Source organism: Odocoileus virginianus, chromosome 20 (assembly GCF_023699985.2).
Source record: "Odocoileus virginianus isolate 20LAN1187 ecotype Illinois chromosome 20, Ovbor_1.2, whole genome shotgun sequence".
Lineage (NCBI taxonomy): Eukaryota > Metazoa > Chordata > Mammalia > Artiodactyla > Cervidae > Odocoileus > Odocoileus virginianus.
In genome coordinates, this window is record NC_069693.1 from 934,761 (window position 1) to 955,435 (window position 20,675).

At 47.8% G+C, this 20,675-nt stretch overlaps 1 protein-coding gene across 5 annotated transcripts in view; it reads right to left on the reverse strand.

Annotated features, from left to right (window-relative positions):
• Positions 1-20,675, reverse strand: part of ZNF8 (zinc finger protein 8) — a 34,828-nt gene that overhangs the window by 12,321 nt on the left and 1,832 nt on the right. For 2 of the 5 annotated variants that reach the window (XM_020899821.2, XM_070451615.1), the window contains exons 2-6: positions 20,083-20,174; positions 18,861-18,944; positions 5,675-6,514; positions 402-528; positions 12-107 (exon numbers count right to left, since the gene is read on the reverse strand). In XM_020899821.2, the coding sequence (XP_020755480.2) occupies positions 12-107; positions 402-528; positions 5,675-5,740 (289 nt within the window). In that variant the 5' untranslated portion in view covers positions 5,741-6,514; positions 18,861-18,944; positions 20,083-20,174. Of the gene's footprint in view, positions 1-11; positions 108-401; positions 529-5,674; positions 6,515-18,860; positions 18,945-20,002; positions 20,175-20,675 lie in introns of those variants that run through there. The other 3 variants (XM_070451616.1, XM_070451617.1, XM_020899816.2) reach the window with 3 other exon arrangements.

A 20,675-nucleotide genomic window follows, 5' to 3' on the forward strand; every position in this document is an offset into this window, starting at 1 on the left:
CAGGCTCTCACCTGGACGGCAGCCCTGGGCGAGTCCTCCCTCCACCACCCACAGCTCAGCCCCTTGCTCCAGTTGCGAGATGACGTCTGGTTTGGGAAGCTCAGGCCCTGGAAACAGAGAAAGACAAAGGCAGTGTATGGGTCTGCTCTGGAGAAGACGAGAACCAGTCCAAGCTCCAGACCGAGACTCCTGACCATTAGGGGCCCATGCATCTCATAAGGTTCTGCATCAGGACACACAAGGGCAGAGTCTCCAACCCACGTGTCCCATAGGAGTGAGAATTCAAGCTCTGTGACCTCCAGCCCGAGGTCAAGTCGTCACACAAGAGGCCCGGTGACCCACAACTCATGAAGAGTAAGTCAGCGCAGGAATCTGGTCAGCAGCAGGGGAAGTGGCCTCACCCACAGAGAGCAGGTGCCCGAAGGTCTCCAGCATCACGTCTCGGTACAGGGTCCTCTGGGCCGGGCCCAGCTGCCCCCACTCCTCCTGGGTGAAGTCCACGGCCACGTCCCGGAAAGTCACTGGCTCCTGAAACATCACACACACTCCATCACCCGGACTGTCCCCATCAGTGTCCTCAGGATTAGGAGGAGGGGCGGGGAAGGCCAAGGCAAGCAGGCCAGTGTCCAGGGAGTGCGTCCTGAGCAATGCGAGCCATCTCTCCCGGGCCCTGCTGGGCTCCCGCCTGGGGTGGGCTGTACGGCCAGGATGCGAGAAGGCATCCGGGCAAGAGCAAAGCCAACCAGTCCACAACCAACCCTGGACAGGCGCAGGTGCTGACAGAGACCAGTCTAAACTGTGACTTGCAGACTTGTGGGCTAAAGAAAGTGACTGTTGAGTCTAAGCCACTACATTTTGGGATAGTCTGTTATGCAACAACGGCTAACTGACACACCTCAGAGTCAAAGCAAGGCTTACCCTCCTCCCTGAAAAGAGGGGTGTGTAGTTGGGAGTCGGAAATTCACTGGCCTTCAGGGACTGGGCAGGCTCACAAGTGACTGAAGTGGGTTCATGGAAGAGCCTGTGAGGGTACTTAACCTATGAGGGGTGGCACGGGAAGTGACGGTAACATGCGCCGTCTGAAGGGGCAGCTCGGACTCAGAACCAATCTACTGTGGCGAAATATATGCCCCACGTGGTCAGAATGCCCAGTCTCTGGTGAGAAACTGAAAATTAGGCCACATTTTGAGGGGAAAACTTTTAGTCCCATGTAAAAGAATAAAGTTAAGTCTCCTATCTCATGCCATATATAAAATTTAACTCAAAAAAAAAAAAAAAAAAAAAAGAAAATTTAACTCAAATGGATCAAAGGCATAAATATAAAACTATTAACCTCTTAACATATGGCTAAGTTTTTATAACTGTATTTGACAAAGGATTCTTAGATATAATAGCAAAAGAACAAGCAATAAAGTAAAAAAAATAAGCAAACTGGACTTCATCAAAATTAAAACCTTTTTTGTTTCTAAGGGACATAACAAGAAAGTGAAAAGACACTCGTATGATGGGAGGTGATGACTGCAGATCATCTCTCTCATAAGTGACTTGTATCCCGAAGATACAGAGAACTCGTAAGACTCAATAATGAAGACAATCCAATAAATGAGCAAAGACTCTAAATAGGTATTTCTTCAAGAAGATATAAAAGAAAACATACAAACAGCTAATAAGCACCTGAAAAGATGCTCAAGGTCATTCGCCACCAGGGAAATGCAAGTCAAAATCACATACAAAAGACTTCAATTTTCAGGTGCTATTTCCTTTAAGAAAAACACATTTAGATTTTTAAATATTTAAGAAATTATAGTACAGGTGGCATGTGGTTTGAACAAAAATTATGCAGCAAATCTACAGAACCCTTTGGTTGGGACCAAGGTCTCTGCTCCTGTCCCCTCATCCTCACTGCCCACTCTGACGGTCCTCCAGCCCTGAAAACACGCTCCCTGTGCCTCCAGCCTCCATTACCTGCTCTGCACGCAGCGCCAGTGACACTGCCGGGCCCGCTGCGGTCTGCTCTGTTTAGGCCACAGACCTCTCAGCGGCATCACATGAGTCCCATGTGTCTCCTCCTGGAATCCCAGCAGAAGCCCAGTCCTCGCTGTCTTGGAGCCTCCCCGCTGCTCCACTGCAGACCCCTGCAGCCCTCCTCCTGGTCTCCTGCTCTGCACTGCGGGGCCCGGCTGGATCGGCTCTGTCAGACCTGCTCCTTCCGTACATCCTCCCCCAGCTAAGCAGGCCACCCTGGCATCGGCCAGCACCCAGTCACTGGACCCCACCCTGGGCGTTAGCTAGCTCTCAGTGTCTCTTACTCCCACCCGGTAATGCCTGAATGTATTTTTCAAACCCATGCCATTCCTGCTTAGAGCAGTCAAATAGCTCCTTCCTTTAGATAAAGGATGACCCCCTTTAGCCTGGCTATGGGTAGCTAAAAAATGACCCCCATTCAGGTCCTAGTTCTTGGAACCTGTGAATATTATCATAAATGGCAAAAAGGACTCTGTGGATGTGATTAAGGGTTTTAAAAATAGGGAAATTATCCTGGAATATCCAGGTGGTCCTTAAATTCAATCACAGATGTCCTTCTGAAGGGAAGGTATTGGGAGATTGAACTACAGGAGGCAGACGATAATGTGACCACTAAAGCAAAATGAAGGTGGACAAAGGGCCATGAGCCAAGAAATGCAAGGTCTATGGCTTGAATAGCTGAAAAAGGCAACTCGAGACCAGCAGAGAGCCCTGACAGGAATGGTGCATCTGCCCACACCTGATCGCAGTCCAGGGAAAGTGATTTCAGACTCTTGACCTCCAGAACCCTAAGAATCGACATATTAATATATATTTCAAACCATCACATTTGTAATAATCTGTTATGGCAGCCAAAGGATGCTAACACACTAGACCTCAAAGCCCTCTGCTTCCAGCCCTCGCCTCCTGTGGTGGCTGGCCTCCAAGATGGCCCCCAGGGATCCCCCGCCCTCTCGGAGCTTCCTCCTATACTGAGCAGATCTGACTTATGTAACTGATACGATAATTCAGAGAGTGAATTCTGAGCCCAGGTCACAAGACACTGTGGCTTCCACCAAGCCCTCTCTTGGATCACTCCCTTTGTGGGAAGCTAGGCGTCATGTTGTGGGAATGCCCAGACAGCTCCAGAGAGAGTCCCACATCAGAAGGAACAGCGGCCTCCTGCCAAGTGTGATGAATGAGCCATCCTGTAGGTGATCCGCCAGCCCCAGTCAAGTCTCAGGTGACAGCAGTCCAGGTTGACATCTTGACTATCATGAACCCAGGCCAGAACCACCAGCTAAGTCATTCCAGAATTCCTATCGCCAGAAACTGAGGTAATATTTATTGTTGCTTTAGGCCACTATGTTTTTTCATTATTTGTTACACAGCAACAGATAACAAACACACTCTCTCTTAAGCTTCTCACTGCTGACAGATTCTCTCCTTGACTGAACTTGAGTCTGGTTCACAATCCTCTTCTCAAATAAGCTTTGACCTTTGGGCTTCTGTGTCCATTTCTGCATCATTCAGTTTTATCAAAAATCCGGTCCCATCGGTTTCTTGGGTCCCACTGGTCCCAAGAATCCTACCCTCCATATCTGAGCACTCTCGATATCTTTTCAAAGTCCTCATCTCCCACAATCCTCCAAGTAACATCCCATCATTTGGCCTGCTTCAGCAAGAACACTGTTTTAGGTCAGTTTAGCAAGATATGCAGATGACACCACTCTAATGACAGAAAGTAAAGAGGAGCTAAGGAGTCTCTTGATAAGGGTGAAAGAGGAGAGTGAAAAAGCTGGCTTAAAACTCAACATTCAGAAAACTAAGATCATGGCATCTGGTCCCATCACTTCATGGCAAATAGATGAGGAAACAATGGAACGGTGACAGACTTTATTTTCTTGGGCTCCAAAATCACTGCAGAGGGTGACTGCAACCTTGAAATTTTTAAAAGACGCTTGCTCCCTCAAAGGAAAGCTATGACAAACTTAGACAGCATATTAAAAAGCAGAGACATCACTCTGCCAACAAAGGTACATATAGTCAAGTGAAAGTATTAGTCACTCAGCCATGTCCGATTCTTTATGACCCCATGGACTGTAGCCTGCCAGGCTCCTGTGTCCGGAATTCTCTTGAATTCTCTCAAGAATTCTCCAGGCAAGAATACTGGAGTGGGTTGCCATTTCCTTCTCCAGGGGATCTTCCCCACTTGGGGATGGAACCTGGATCTCCTGCATTGTGAAGAGACTCTTTACCAGTAGTCATGTATGGATGAACAGTTGGACCATAAAGAAGGCTGAGTGCCAAAGAATTGATGCTTTTGAACTGTGGTGCTGGAGAAGACTCTTGAGAGTCCCATGGACTGCAAGGAGACCAAACCAGTCAATCCTAAAGGAAACCAACCCTGAATATTCATTGGAAGAACTGATACTGAAGCTCCCAATACTTTGGCCACCTGATGCAAAGAGCCAACTCATTGGAAAAGACCCTGATGCTGGGAAGGATTGAAGGCAAGAGGAGAAGGGGATGACAGAGGATGAGATGGTTGGATGGCATCACCAACTCAACAGACATGAGTTTGAGCAACCTCTGGGAGATAGTGAAGGACAGGGAAGCCTGGGGTGCTACAGTCCATGGGGTCGCAAACAGTCAAGATAACAACCAAAAATTACCTCTGCCCCCAGTATAAAAATACCCACGTTTGCTTGTATTCACAGTTGAGCCCAGTTCTATACTGAAGTCTCTTTTCCCCTATTGCAACTGTCCCCAAAGAAAACCTGTTTTTACTGCTTTAACTATGGCCCAGCTCTGATACTCTTTGACACTGCTCACTCCCTGCCCCTTCTCCGGATCCACAGCAAAAGCAAACAAAAACGTGGCTGCATCTTTCATACATTTACAACAGTCTCTGAACATGTGCACACCTAGGATTATCAAGAGTCTCACTTTGCACACCAAATCTGAAATAAATGCAAAAGTCGGTAGGCAAGAACAGAAGGAAACAAAGTCTGGAACTTAAGGAATTGTACATTTCTTTTGGTTCCTGCCACGTGGAGTCAGCACTGTATGGAGACACGGGCAGCAGCCACTTTGTCTAGAAGGGCCGGAGCTTTCAAACAGGCGCCTTCCCAGATGCCCTTGGAGACTGCTCTGAACTGAGTCCCCGGCAGCCCGGCAGGGGTCAGACCCTGATAGTCGCTCCGGCCCCAGTAACGCGGTGTGTCCTCACCCAGGAGAGGAGGTGCCAGGGGTTTCGGGGAGCGGGACTATGGGTGGGTGTCGGTTGACTCCGCGTGTTGAAGCATCTCTATTCCAGTTTCTAAGACCCATCCTCACGGTGGACGGCTTTCGGGGCAGAGGGCAGGGTATCGGTGGGGGGCCAGCCTGAGTGCTCGGGAACTAACCCAAGTCCTCTCCCTGAACGCAAAGGCCGGAGGACTCGAGGAGCACACGCACTCAGGGACGGGAAAGCCCGGGTTCGAATCCAGACGCCACCCCTCACCAGCTGGACATGTCAGCGCACCCCAACCTGGTCTTCAGTCTCCCCGTCTGTCCAGGGGATAAGGCCCGACCCTGCCCACCGTGCGCTGTGAGGGCTAATGGGGCAGTACCCTGGCCGAGGCCCGCTGCCATCGTTGTTATTGTTACTATTATTGTTCCGCCGTACCTGGAGCCGTTCTGCCGCCGGCCCCGTAGCCATTGCCAGTGCCGCCGCTTCCTCCTCGGGGTCCATCCTAGGCTGACAGGTAGAGGACTGGTGCCCGAGGCGACCCTGACCACGACAGCAGACCCCGCCACAAGAACAAGACTCACCGCCCGCTGGACAATGGCGGCCGCGCAGGGGAAGCCGCAACTACAGCTCCCAGAAGGCCATGCGGCACGCCGCAGCCCCGGCCAATTAAAGTTTTCGTTCGTCGAGCCTTCAACCAATGGGAGCCCGCTGGCTTCGGGCCAACGGGCGCTTCCTCCTCTCTTGCCCTGCGGCCAATAGGAGCCTCCTTCCTTCGGCCTCCAGGCACTGCAGGCGCTCACCTCGCGGAGCCGCGGGCATTAGCGGGCGGGGTTCCTCTGCCCGTCGTTGCTGTGCTGCTGGTCTTCGTCGTGGGGAAGTCCTTTTCCAAGTCCAGCCGTTACGCAGCCTTCGCCCTCGCAGCCCTGCCTCCAAATGCCAATCTGCGCCCCGCGGCCCCTCTTCCAAATGCCACTCGGCACCTGGATTGCCACAGCCCTTGAAATCCGGGGTCTGCTCGTCCTAGCTGCAAACACAGAGGAGGAGGCCCGGGGCTTTCCTATTTTCTTTCTGGATTGTATACTATCGTTGTGCTTAAAATATTTCTGTGCTTCAGAATAACACGAACGTTTAAACGTTTGTTAGTGGAAACGTTTTGAGGAGCCGTTGCCCAGAGCGGGCACCGCTCGTGATCTGAAAGCTGATCTTGTTCTGTTTCTCGATTGGGGGTGTTTCCCTTGCCATGGGTCATATCCGTGAGTTTGTTAGAGCCTGTTACTAGAAAAGAAGGAAAAAGCAGATGTTCACTGGGATGCAATTAAAATAAGAATATTTACTTGACCATTTACTGTATGCTAGGAACCACGCATAGCAAGCAGAGAACAGAGGTACTTGCCTGCCCTCACAGTGGTGCTGGTGTAGTGGGGAGAGACAGACAAGAAAGCACAAACATGACAAAGGGGTGAACAGCCACGGTCACTGTGGGGATGGGGCAGCCGGCCTCCAAGAAGCCTGAGGTTTCTGCAGTCTCTCCGGCTCCTCTCTTTTCTGCCCTTGAATCTCCACCCGTCCAGTGACCCCTCTGCTCTACGTTAGGCATCCCCCCTGCAACCCCATCTGGGGCCCAACCCCGCCAGTAAGGTCTGTGGTACCAGGAGGGACATGTGGTCAAGCATCTTCATTCACCACAGCAGGTGGCTGTGGAAACGACAAATCAAGCAGCCTCCAAGGAGACCAAATCTGGCCTCCATCGGGAACCCAGCAAAATTTCCTGGCAGTATCCCTTTCTCTACAGTCAAGAACTGATGAGATGGTTAGATAGCATCACCGACTCAAAGGACATGAATTTGAGCAAACACTAGGAGATAGTGGAGGATGGAGGCGACTGGCGTGCTGCAATCTATGGGGTCGCAGAGCATGACTGGGTGACTGAATAGTCACTGACTTTTCTCCTGGTCCTGTTGAATCTTGGATGCATGATGTTTTCCTATTACTTTAACTGTTTCTTTTCTATGACTTGTAGTTTTGTTTTCTCCTTGATTATAAGTGTTAGTCTCTCAGTCGTGTCCAACTCTTTGCCCCATAGACGGCAGCCTGCCAGGCTCCTCTGTCCATGGAATTCTCCAGACAAGTATACTGGAGTGAGCAGCCATTCATTTCCAGGGGATCTTCCTGACCCAGGGATCAAACCCAGGCCTCCTGCATTACAGGCAGATTCTTTACCATCTGAGCCACTAGGGAAGCCCTGATTATAATATAGGGTTGTGTCTATTGAAGTAGCTCTCAAAGTGTGGACTAGAGACAACCTGGGAGATTCCTGAGATCCTTTCTATGAGTCAATGAGTTCCAAACTAAGTTCATAATACTTCCCCCATTCCCATTTCTCACAAATGTATGGAGGGTTTTTTTTTAAGCTTCTGAATGAGCAATATAGGGACTGATTGACGATGTCAAAGCTGGATATTGGTTAACTTGGTGAAAACGATTTTATTCAGTAACTGCTGACAAGAGGCAATAAATGAGCTCCATTTGAATGTGTACAGACGTGATTGGGTTTTTTTAAAAAAAATTTTAATTAATTTATTTGTTTATGGCTGTGCTGAGTCTCCCTTGCCGTGAGGGCTTTTCTCTAGTTGCGGTAGGGGCTGCTCTTCATTGGGTGAGCACATTCAATGCTCTCATTGCCGTAGCTTCTCTTCTTCCAGAGCACAGGCTACAGGCATGAAGGCTTCAGTAGTTGCGGCTTCTGGGCTCTAGACTGCAGGTTCAGTAGTTGTGATGGGGGCTTAGTTACTCCATAGTATAGAGGATCTTCCCAGGCTAGGGACTGAACACGTGTTTCCTTCTTTGGCAGGACGATTCTTTACCACTGAGCTACTAGGGAAGCCTGAGACTGGGCAATTGAAAGGGAGAATGAGGAAATAAAAGGGGGAGTGTGGGGGCTCACGTGAAAAATTACAAAGAGTTGTTCAGTGTAAACGTGATTAGGTCAGCTGCATCTGCTGAGGGACATTCTTGAAGTTAGGATTCCATCCTCTTGGAGACTGGAGACAGGCCCCATCCTTCCTGATGGTTGCATTTCTAAGGAGTGACCTTCAGGTCATTGCGAAAGACATTTCTGAGTTAAAGGAGATACAAATGCATCTCAAAGGGGCAGAGAAAGGTTCAAAACTGCAAGTCCTTTTTCATCAGTGTTCTAAGGTGGCTCAGTGGTAAAGAATCTGCCTGCCAGTGCAGGAGACACAGGTTTGACCCTTGGGTCAGGAAGATGCCCTGGAATAGGAAATGGGAAACCACTCCAGTATTCTTGTCTGGGAAATCCCATGGACAGAGGAGACAGGTGGGCTATGGTCCAAAGGGTCACAGAGTCGGACACGACTGAGCACACAGGCATGCTAAGAAAGGGAAGTTGGGAGACTATTCTCAGGTAATGGCTGGAAAAAAACTGTAAATTCTTTTAGCAGAATTTCTCAAGAAGACATTATAATGAGAGGTTGGGATCTTCCTAGTGACATAGCCTTATGCTGTTAGAAGTCATGGTAGACTGTGGTTGTCTCTTAATACAAGCATTTGGACTGAGTTCTCTCTCCCAGCGCCTCTTGGCACTGCGAGGCTTGTGGGACTTTTTGTTCCCCATTAGAGATCAAACCTGGGTCCTTGGCAGCGAGAGCATGCAATTCTACCACTGGACTGCCAGGGAATTACCTAGACTGAGTTCTTATTTGCTGAGAGTTCTGCAATTCTCAAAGGCATAAGTAGTTATGGAAATTCAGATGCCTTCAGTCAGGCCAAACAGTAAAGAGATTTGCAAAAATAAAAAGCAGTTTCCTACCTTGCTAGCTGGGTGACCTTGAGCAGGTTTTTACCTCTCTGAGCCTCAGATACCTCAACTGTAATGTTAGCTACCTGAGAGGATTGTGATGAGGGTTAAATAAATTAATGATACATGCGAAGTGCTTAACACAAGCCTAGCACAAAGTCAGTGCTTGATATATACTTTCTCCTGGTACAGAGCAGTTGATATATAGTATTCCTGCTATGAGGTATATGTGTGATACGTGAGATGTATGTGTGTAATACGTGATTTGTGGTGGTGACTGGGATCCCCCATGCTGCCAGGGAAAGGCTCCTGCCAAGAGGTGGCCAGACGGAGAATCCTCCAGGGTGGATGGAGGAAGAGGCCACTTTCCAATGGGAATGACTGGATGGGGGGCCGCAGTGTGTGGTGAGCACAAGGTGGTCCCTCCTCGCTGACTCTGAGCCCAGCATTATGCGGAGGGTTTCCACGTGTGCAGGAGACACAGTAACCACCCTTGAGTTATCTACATCTCCCCCACCTCCAGCTAGAGGGCTTTTCCTGCCCGCATATCTCATGTCTGAGAAGAGCGAGGCATGGCTCGGTGATATGAGAGAAGCCTCGTTTCTCCTCCAGAGATGAAGGGGAAATATGATGCAGCATGAGTTCTGCTGATAACTCGACCTGGACAGCATTCAGAATGCTTAGTATTAACACATACATTTGCATTTTATATTCAGGGTGTCTAAGAAGGAGAAAACGCAGCATCATTGGCAACTAGGCTCGGAGCAGCACAAATGGGATTTATGTCTACATGATAGAGTCACTGCTGAAGAACGTCAGGGCTGGGGTCCGATCTGTTTCTGGAAACCAATCTCAAGCGGGAATTGTATGAATCACATGCGACATCCACGTGTGTAGACAGAGCTGCAGTTTATTTATTTTGGTTGCACTGGGTCTTCAATGCTGTTCGCAAGTTTTTCTCTAGTTGAGGCAAGTGAGGCATACTGTCTAGTTGTGGTCCAGGGAGTTCTCACTGCAGTGGTTTCTCTTGTTGAGGAGCATGGCTCTAGGGTGCATGGGCTTAGCTGCCCCGCAGCATGTGGGATCCTCCTGGGTCAGGGATCAAATAGGTGTCTCCTGCATTGCAAGGCGGATTCTTAGCTGGACCACCAGGGAAGCCCCCAGAGCTGCAGTTTAAACAGTTTAATGGAACAGATACTGTAAATATCACTTAACTGTATTCATGTTTAGATAAGAAAGCTTAAGCAAAATGGATTGACACAGCAGGCCTGAGGCTGCAAGCCTGTGTGCAAGCCTGAACTTCCCAGGTAGTGCCAGTGATAAAGAACCCGCTGGCCAAGGCAGGAGATGTAAGAGATGTGGGTTTAATCCCTGGGTTGGGAAGATCCCTTGGAGGAGGGCATGGCAACCCACTCCAGTGTTCTTGCCTGGAGAATCCCATGGACAGAGGAGCCTGGCAGGCTACAGTCCATGGGGTCGCAAAGTCGCACGTGGTTGAGTGACTCAGCACACACGCAGCACTTGTGCAAGCCTGATCTCTGGCTGGCACCTGGGAACTTGGCCTTTAGTGTTGTCTGTACTGCGCCTAGACTGTGGAGACAATGTCGTTCACACTGAGCATCTGCTGGCCTCCTGGGGGTCTGGATCATGGTACCTGCTGGGCAGGTGTCTGTTTGCCTGGTGCCTGCTGTGCTTTGTATGACCCCTCAAGGGAAGCATAGAGAGCAGTTGAGAGCTGCACATGGATTCACCCAGACTTCGCCTGCCTTTTCCCTTATGATCCAACTTCGTGTGCATCCCTGTAACACCACTGCCCTAAATCTCAGCCATGAGTGCAACTATATGCTGACTCTCATGAATTCCTCTAGAAAATCTCCTGATGTGGGAATGGCCTTGTGGACCCACAACAGTTCCACTGCTGGTTTTACCAAAAATATATTCAGCAAAATTTTGATATCTCTGTGTTTAAAAGCAGGAAGAATGGACTTCTGTTAGGAGCCCCTGGGTCATATGTAACATAGGTATGGCGTTTTGTGTTTGTGTTAGTTTCTCTGTCGTGTCTGACTCTTTGCGACCCCATGGATTATAGTCTGCCAGGCTCCTCTGTCCATGGAACTCTCCAGGCAAGAAGATTGAAGTGGGCTGCCATTCCCTTCTTGAGGGGATCCTCCAACCAAAGGATTGAACCTGGGTCTCCTGTGTTTGTGTGCTCAGTCACTAAGTCACATCCAACTCCTTGCAACCCATGGACTGAGGCCCACCAGGCTGACTCTGTCCATGGGATTTCCTAGGCAAGAATACCGGAGTGGGTTGCCATTTCCTCTTATATTTAGGGGATTTTTAAAAAGCCACAAATCTAAGAGAAACCAACGAAAACAAAATAGATATATGGATATACAATTGTGAGATTACTCTTTACAATATATTGATTCCAGGGACCTCTCTGATGGTACAGTGCTCCCAATGCAAAGGCCTGGGTCGAGGAACTATATCCCATATGCTGCAATTAAAATTTTGCATGCTGCACCTTAGAAAAAATAAAGACCCCACATGTCGAAATGAATACCAAATATCTCACCTAATGCAACAAAAATATAGTGCAGCCAAATAACTAGTTAATTTAAAAGACTGGCCCAGCAAGCTGTAATTCTAACACTTCCTTTCATGTGTGTCTTATGCATGTTCCAATTTGGAACCACTGGCCTCTGGGTATGAGAACCATTTGAGAAGACAGGTCTCAGATTCCTATGTCACATGAGCCCGCTTTTTGGCCCCTGAAGAGTGTCTGGTTTGACTTATGAAAGGGTGAAACCCTTCCCAGAACAGGACCTGAAGCACTCATGTGTACACAGCAGCTGCTGTCCTTCCATTCCTCCCCGCCCCCAGCAGGCATCCTTGTGTGATTCCCAGGGGGGCAGGACAGAGGAGCCTGGGGTGCTGCAGTCCATGGGGTTGCAAAGAGTTGCGACTAAATAACAACAATGAGAAAAGGCAAAGAAAAGCTCCCCAGATGGGGTGGGGCTGGTTAACGGCACACTTTGCTTTGGGATGGAAAAGGGAAGAACTAAGTGATGATGAAGGTCCTTGGAATGGCAAAATAAGGAAGCCCTTGTTCTGAAGCACAATAGAGCAGATTCCCTAGTCCCTCAGAATTTTTTTCCCCTTTGTCAGAACATAACTCATTCTCTATTTTTTTTTTTTTTTTTTTTTGCTGGCCCACAGCCAGATACTTAAGAGGAGAAAATCTGGAGTTTCACAGACAGTCCTTCAATGAACCCTACTTTCCTGCTACACTCTGCCAGGGCGGCTGTGACCTCTACTGATGCAGCCCCTCTTTACAAGTTCCTGACTTCAAACTTTCCCACTCCGCACCCCCAGGTGCTGTCACCTCACTCAAACCTGCAATTAAGAGCCTCTCCTACTTGCTTCACCATTATGGATTTACATTTCAGCCTTTTTTATGGAGGGCTTCCCAGGTGGCTCAGTGGTTATAAAAAACAAACAAACAAATCTGCCTGCCAATGTAGCAGCCATGGGTTTGATCCCTAGGTCAGGCCCCTGCAGAAGCAAATGGCAACTCACTCCAGTAGTCTTGCCTGGAAAATCCCATGGACAGAGGAGCTTGATGGGTTACAATCCACAGGGTTGCAAAGAGTCAGACGCAACTAAGCACACACATACTTTTTTTTTAATGTGCTGCTGAACTGACCTTAATCAACCATCTGTGTACAAATTTTTATGTGCTGTAACATTTTGTATACATACTGTTTTTGGTCCTGTTTTCACTTCATTTGACATTTTTCATATTGCTATGGACTCACTTCTGATTAGTCAACCTAACTGAGCAAGAAAGTTAGAGCACAATGGAGTGCCCAAAAAACTGAGTCTACTTTTAACTCCAATAAAAACCATTTTATAAAACTTCCCATCCTTAGTATTCCTTCAATTTGTGTTTTTTATTGCTGGTTTACACTGAACTTGGCTGGCCCCAAATTTCATCTCTAACACCATCTTCCTCATGTAATGGTTTCTTCTTAGGTGGAATGTTTGGAGCTCTGTGTCAAGAATATTTTTCAGTTCACTATCATTTCCAGGAATGTGTTACTGGGACAATGTCTGACTGAGATTGGGTGGTTGTTTGGACTATAAAAGATTATCTGGTGGGTACAGCTCCAGTCTGTGTTTTCTAATTCCTGCTGAGAGCTCTGACAATGTTTTTTATCAGTAGTCATATTCATAGCTTCTCACCTAACTGCAGAAGTAAATATATTTTAGTGTACAAACAAGTCCTTCATGCTGCTTTTGAAAACTGTGGGCTCCTGAGTTTTACTGCTAGAGATTCTGATTTAGTAAGCTGAGGGTAAGCTTGGTAATGTGCAGTTTCAACACATACACTCCAAACAATTCTGATGCCTGCAGTCATTAGACTACAGTGACAGTCATATCTTGTCTAGTAAAGGAAGTCTGGCAGTGAGGGTTTTCATCTTGACTATTCACAGGGTTTCTTCCCTATGAGTCTTCTCATGTTGAATAAAGGATGTATTATAACTGAAAGCTTTCCCACACATATTACATTCATAGGATCTCTCCAGTATGGTTTCTCTGATGCCTAGTAAGTTGACACCGCTGGCTGAAGGCCTTTTCACAATGTTTACATTCAGAGGGTTTTTCCCCAGTGCGTGTTCTCTCGTGTTTTGTAAGGGTTGATCGATCATTGAAGGTCTTCCCACAGTCAATGCACTCATAGGGCTTTTCTCCAGTATGTGTTCTCTGATGTTCAATAAGGTGTGACCTCTGACTAAAGGTTTTAACACACGTTACACTGACAGGGCTTCTCTCCAATGTGCATTCTCTGATGCACAGAGTGGAGCCCTTTGGCTGAGAGCTTTTCCACAGTGACTGCATTCATAAGGTTTCTCTCCAGCACGTGTTTGCTGATGCACAAGCTGAGTTCACTGCCGAAAAGCCTTCCCACTGTCGTTACACTCATATGGTTTCTCTCCAGAATGAACTCTCTAATGTGAAATAAAGCGAGAGCTCCCAGTGAAGCCTCTCTCACATGGATGATATTCAAATGGTTTCTCTCCAGTATGAGTTCTCTGATGCTCAGTAAGGTGAGAGATTCCAGTGTAGGCTTTATCACACTGATTGCATTTATATGGCTTCTCTCCAGTGTGAATTCACAGATGCCTAATAAGTTGAGTGCTTCAAATGAAGGATTTACCACACTATACTCATATTCATAGGGTTATAGTCATAGGATTTCTCTCCATTGTAAGTCCTTTTACATGTGACAAAGTCAGAGCTCTGACTGAAGGACTTTCCACAATGAGTGTACTCCTAAGTTTTAAGGCAGTGTGAATTATTTGATATACAATAAGGTTAGAGTTCCACCTGAAAGATTTTCCACATTTCCACATGACATTTATATGGTTTTTCTCCAGTGTGAGTTCATTGATGCCTAACGAGTTTGGAACTCTGGGTGAAGGATTTCCCACACTGATTACATTTGTTGGGTTTTTCTCCCATGTGAGTTTTCTGGTGTACAACAAGGTCATAGCTCTGGCTGAAAGACCTTCCACATCGAGCACATTCATAGGGCTTTTCTCCAGTGTGTTCTCTGGTGTACAAGCTTAGAGCGACAGCTGAAAGATCTTGCACACGGATTACATTCATATGGCTTCTTTCCAGTCTAAATGATGTCACAGTAAGTAAAAGATGAGGCCATGTGGGAGGCATCACAGTCCTCCTCATATCTGAGGAGTGCCTCTCCAGGATGACTTATTTCAGTCTGTACAAGGAATCCATCACATTCGAACTGACTCTCCAAATGCATGGGCTGTGTTCATTAAGAGACATGCTATGATTAATGTTTCCATAGTTCTTACCATCTTTGCTGTTCTCTGCTGAAAAAATTCTATTAAGAAAACAAAAGGCAGTACCATAGTTGAAACAGTCACTACTGACAGTATAATCATAAGGCTTTTTATTTCCTGTTTCAAAATCTGCAAGTTTATTCAAATAAATAATCTGCCAGAAGGCTCCAGCACTTTGATGATCTTCACAGGGCTTCAGATCAGCCCAGTCTTTCTAATGATTAATGAAAACTGAGTTCTGTTTCAACTTTTTACCCTGTGAGTTCTTGTAGGTAATGTCAGAGGTAGAAGGCTTAAACTCAGATAATTTTCCTAAGCTCAGGCTAACAACTCTCACCTTGAGCAAAACGTCTCTCTGAGGTGAGTACTGTTTGATTCAGAGTCCTACTGGTTCTTCCCCAGCTGGTCCTGCCAAAGGTGCATTTCTCCTAATGACACCAACCTGGGGCCCTCCTCCTGAACGTGGAGTTTCATTTCCACGTGATAAGATGGCCCTTCCACAGCAATATCCTCTTCAGACACTGACTCTTTCTAGTCTTTCAGTCTGAAAGAAATCCAAATGGCCTGAATTACTGGAGAAGCATTAGAAGGGGAGCGTGGGATAAAACAGATCATCAAGTATGAGAGATATATCTCTGGGTCTGTTTCTAATCCATGAACTGTAATTTCATGCAAGATGTGAAATGGAGGGATGGCTCAGTAAATAGGAAATCAGTGTGTGCGTGAGTCCCTTAGTCGTGTCTGACTCTTTGTGACCCCATGGACTGTGGCCCGCCAGGCTCCTCTGTCTATGGATTCTCCAGACAAGAATACTGGAGTGGGTAGCCATTCCCTTCCCCCTGGGATCTTCCCAAGCCAGGGACTGAACGCAGGTCTCCTGCACTGCAAGCAGATTCTTTACAATCTGAGCCACCAGGGATGCCCAGGGATTATCTGGGTGGGCCCCAAATGTTATCACAACTGTCCTTATAAGAGGGAGGCAGAATGAGACTTGATACACACAAAGAAGACAATCTGAACACAGAGCAGAGACTTAAAGGTGCTGGCCTGAAAGATTGAAGTGATGTGGCCACTGACCAAGGAATCCCTCCAGCCACTAGAACCTGGAAGAAAAAAAGGAACAGCTTTTCTAATGAAGCCTCCAGAGGGACAATGGCCTGTGTGCACTGATTTCAGCCCAATGATGCTGATTGTGACTTATAGCCTCCAGAGCTGTGGGAAGATCAATCTGTGTTGTTTTAAGTTACCCAGCTGGTAGTCTGTTAGAGAAGTCAGGAAACAAGATCCTAACATGTGCCTCAACCTTATGACTTACACTCAGTCTATTTCCTGGTGGTGAATATTAAAATGAGACCCCAAATACCAACGATGATTTAATATTCTTAATGGACCATTTCTACCATTGTTTCAGGCTGCCCACGGAGAGAGAAAAAAAAGGGTCTCTTTAACCATGCCAGAATTAATGCCACAGACTCCCCAGAAAATTACCGGGGTCCTTGAAGCAGTGTGCTTGGCCAGTGGACTCCACCAACTGACAACTTCTGAGGTTCCATTTTCTTGGTGCTAAGCCAGGAATAAGAATGCTAAGCTAGCAAGGGTTACTTTGAGGCCAAAGTGAATCCGCTTGTGAGCCTCCTGCGGTGTTTGGTGCATAGGGGACCATGCTGTACATGGTTCTGCTGATGTCACCACCCTCGTCACTGTCACGAGAGGGGTTCCTTCGTCTGTTGAAGATACCGTGCTCAGCTGCTCAGTCAGGCCTGACTCTTTGAGACCCCATGGATTGCAGCCCGTCAGGCTGTTCTGTCCACGGTATTTTCTAGGCAAGAACACTGGAGGGGATCCTCCTCCAGGGGATCTTCCCAACCCAGGGATCAAATTGGAGTTTCCTGCATTGCAGGTAGATTCTTTACTGCTGAGCCATCGGTAGTAGGCCTCTAACAAAGAGTGTGATGGGCTCCCAGCTCAGGACACTCAAGTGAGTCCTCCAAGATTCCCCTTTCACTTATCACTCTGCCCACACAATTGCCCTTTTTAAGTGGGTAGCCACCCACATCCAATAATATTAAGGCCTCTGTCCAGGTTCCCATCCCTTTGTCCCATGCCTGTCAAGGAGACAAGCATCCTCCATCTGGCAAAGTATGACTTCCAGGAGGATGTTTTCCTTGTGCCAAACACAGACCTTCCTTCCCTCTTGGGGAAAGCCCTAATCTCTGCCCAATACTCCCACAACCAACACTGTCCTCCTTCCCAAGACCCTGCTGTGTTCCTTTAGGGTTCTGCCTTGGCATCTCTGATGAGAAGAAATTTTCAAATGAAACAACAGCCTCATGAAGGGGAGTAAAAGAGTATCTGGGGATGAAGGGGAGAAAAGGAATCTTTGCATGGCTAAGCTATGTCTAAGATATGCCTGGCTGTTGAAAAAATGGGCAGAGGAGGCTAAAATTCTACAGCAGCATCTGCATCAGAATCTTGAAATAAGGAACACAAACTGTGTGGGTCAGCCAGAAAGTAATGTCTAGGGTAGAAGAGAAGAAAAGATACTGCTAGTAAACTGAATTCAGAACGATGTCATTTGAGTGCCAAGGGTAAGTAAAAGTAGGTAAGACTTCCAAGTAAGAAACAAGAGAGGCTGCAGACATGACAGTTACAGGGTAAGAAGGAGCAGGAACACATGGGATAAATCAAACACCTCTAGGCTGGCAGAAGGTGCTGTGATGGACATATATGCTGCTTACTGTTAAGTGAAAGCAGCCTCTCAGAAAGGACCGTGTACTGCATGATTTCAACCATAGGACATTCTAGAAAAGTAAACTTATAGAGACAGTAAATTAATCAGTGGTTTCCAGGAGTTAGGGTGGAGGGAGGGACGAACACGTGAAGCACAGAGGATTCTTAGGGCAGTGGAACTACTCTGTACACTACACCAGTAGATATGTAACATCACATATTTGTCCAAACCCACAAAATGTACAACACCAGAGTGCACCTAATGTAAACTACTGACCTCTGATGGAAATAATTAATTGATGTAAGTTCATCAATTGTAACAAATGTACCACTGAATGCAAGATATTAATAATAGGGGAAACTGCATGGGGAGGGTTGGCATAAAGAAACTCTGAACTTTCTGTAAGGATGAAACTGGCTCTAAAAAATAAAGTTTATCAGTTAAAACAAAATCAGTTAAAAAAAATCAGAAGCAGCCCAATTAGTCGGGGAGATGACCATGTTCTAAAATAGACTGGTGGTGATAAATACACAAGCTGCAACTATATTAAGAAACTTTGCAAGCTTTATACAGATGAACTGTATGGTATGAGAATTGTTTTAATATTTCCATATAGCTCTAAGAGGAAAAAAAAATTCCAATTAGGCTGACAAGCAGGGTAGGTGGTGGGCCTATGGGATGAGGGGAGGTGGGAAAGCAGGTCCAGGAATGGTGATTTAGTAGGAATCCTTCTGGAAGGCATGGATTCTTGCCACACCTTGGGATCATTTCAAAGTCATGAAAATGTCCAACATTGGAACATGGACACGGTCCAACATGGAACACGGGTGGGCATCCAAATGGCAGAACAAAGACCAGCAGGAAGGGGAGGCCTGAGGAGCTGCCACCCTGGATGGAAGTTACGATGAGGGGTTGGAGGAAAACAGGAGGCATGAGGATCTGGGAATGAGACACGGTAGCAGAGGAGTCAAGACCAAAGGGAGACGCGGACAGAAGTGAACTCACGTGTGAGACACATGTTGACACCAGCAACGAGTGTGCTCTGTGGGTGGGCTGGGCAGAGACAGTCTGACAAGGATGAGAACGTGGCTACCATGTTGGACATGAGGTGGCAGCAGAGAACACCTGAGCAAACTCCCTGCAAGCGGCCTCTCTGCTCCCTGGACTTGAACTGTTGAGCCACTGGCTTGTTCTCACCTTGGGGAGGTCCCTGCTCCACTCTCCAGTGGTCCTCCCCTTGCTCCAGCTGGGAGATCACATTTAGTTTCAAGAGCAAAAGTCCTGGTCAACGGAGGAAAAACAGAGGGCTTGGTCTTCTGCTGGGAGATAGGTCCAGCTCTCACCCCTGGGGTCAGAGGTGGATGGACTAGGAGGGGCCCCCATCCTCCTGAGTAGACTCCCCACACCCTGAACCACAAGCCACAGACTTGCCCTGGAGGAGGGATAAGCAGCAATACCCAGACCTGCATCTCAAAGGGACTCACTTCCAGCACCTTCTGAGCCAGTCCAGGCACGCCTGAAATGAGCCGCGCCCTGGGTCCCGCGATGGGCAGTGACTGCCTTAACCAGGGAGACCAGGTGACTACAGGTCTCAAGAGCCACCTCACGGTACACCATCCTCTGGGCCAGGTCCAAATGTCCCCACTCCTCCCATGTGAAGGTCACAGTCATGTCCCTGAAGCTCACAGTTGGCTGAAACATCACTGGTGTTACCACGGAGCCCTGCTTTCTTGACGAGGAAGTTGGGGATAGGACAGCACAGGAGAGGGAGAACTCCTCGCTCAGATCAGACTCGGACCCAGGTCCAAGGTGTTTTCATTTTTCTCTGGGTATCTAATCTACTGCTAGTTGCATCGCTGATCTCAATTTTCTGCTTTGGGAACAACGGGGACCCCTCTTGGGACATCTTCACCCCCAGCTCTGTACAATATCAGATTGGAAACCAGGCAAAGAGGATGCTCTAAATCAGGGGTCAGCGCAGCCATGACACAAATCAGGGCTGTGGTGTGTTTCTAGGAAGCTAATGCCATGAGCTCAATTGCTTCCTCGTGAATCCACATGTGAGCCACCTAAGGGTGACTTTGGTGCTTTACGGGCACACTCTCAGCTGCCCTCCTGAGTGGTCTCGGTGAGGGTCAATGGGTCAGAGTGGCTGCTTGTTTCTGGAGGCTCAGCTCTATTCGCCCTCAAGGGTCCACTGAGCAAACACCATGAAGAAGTCTGAAGAGACTTGGCCCAGAGCCCCAGGTTTGGGGAATGCCTAGCTCATTCATGTGGGAGCCCGTGCACTTCACCCCAAGGCACAGGGCAGCATTACAAGAACTCTGATGTGCACTGACCTGAGGAGGTGGGTGTTATTCCTGGATGCATTCTACAGCCACGGAGACTAAGGCAATGAGAGTAAAGGTCTTCAACTCACCTAGGATGGGATCTGCTGAAAATATGCTTCCATTTCCTCCACATACCTGGAGATGCTGTTGTGAAGAAGGCAGAGGTCCTCAGAAAGCAGGGCTGGGGTTGGGGGAACAATTAGGGATTTAGTCTCTACCTCAGTGCCTCCACACTCCCAAGTCCACCCCCATAACCAAAGGCGAGAGCAACCAGTGTCGGCTGAGGACTATCCCCTGGGGAGCGAAGGGCAGGGCTCTGACCACGTGGTCTTCCTGTTCAAGGCTCTGAGGTCAGCCAAGGTGGCTGAGCTCTCTCACTGAAGAGGGCCAGTCTGCCTAGCTCTGGGCCTGGGCTGTCACAGGCTCAAGGTAAATATCTTGAGGCATGTGCTGGGGTGTCTGAACCATGAACCCAAAGACACACAGCAGCACCTCAACACTCAAATAAAGGAGGAGCCAGTTTTTCCTGTCATCTCAAGATACTAAATAGAGACAAATGGAGGTAGTGTCAAAACAATTGATTGTACAATTAAAAAAAAAAATCTCAGTGAATCATCAGCCGGTTTCTAAAAATGGAGGTGGGGGAAGGGGACAAGGAGCATATGAAAATCCCCAGGAGGAC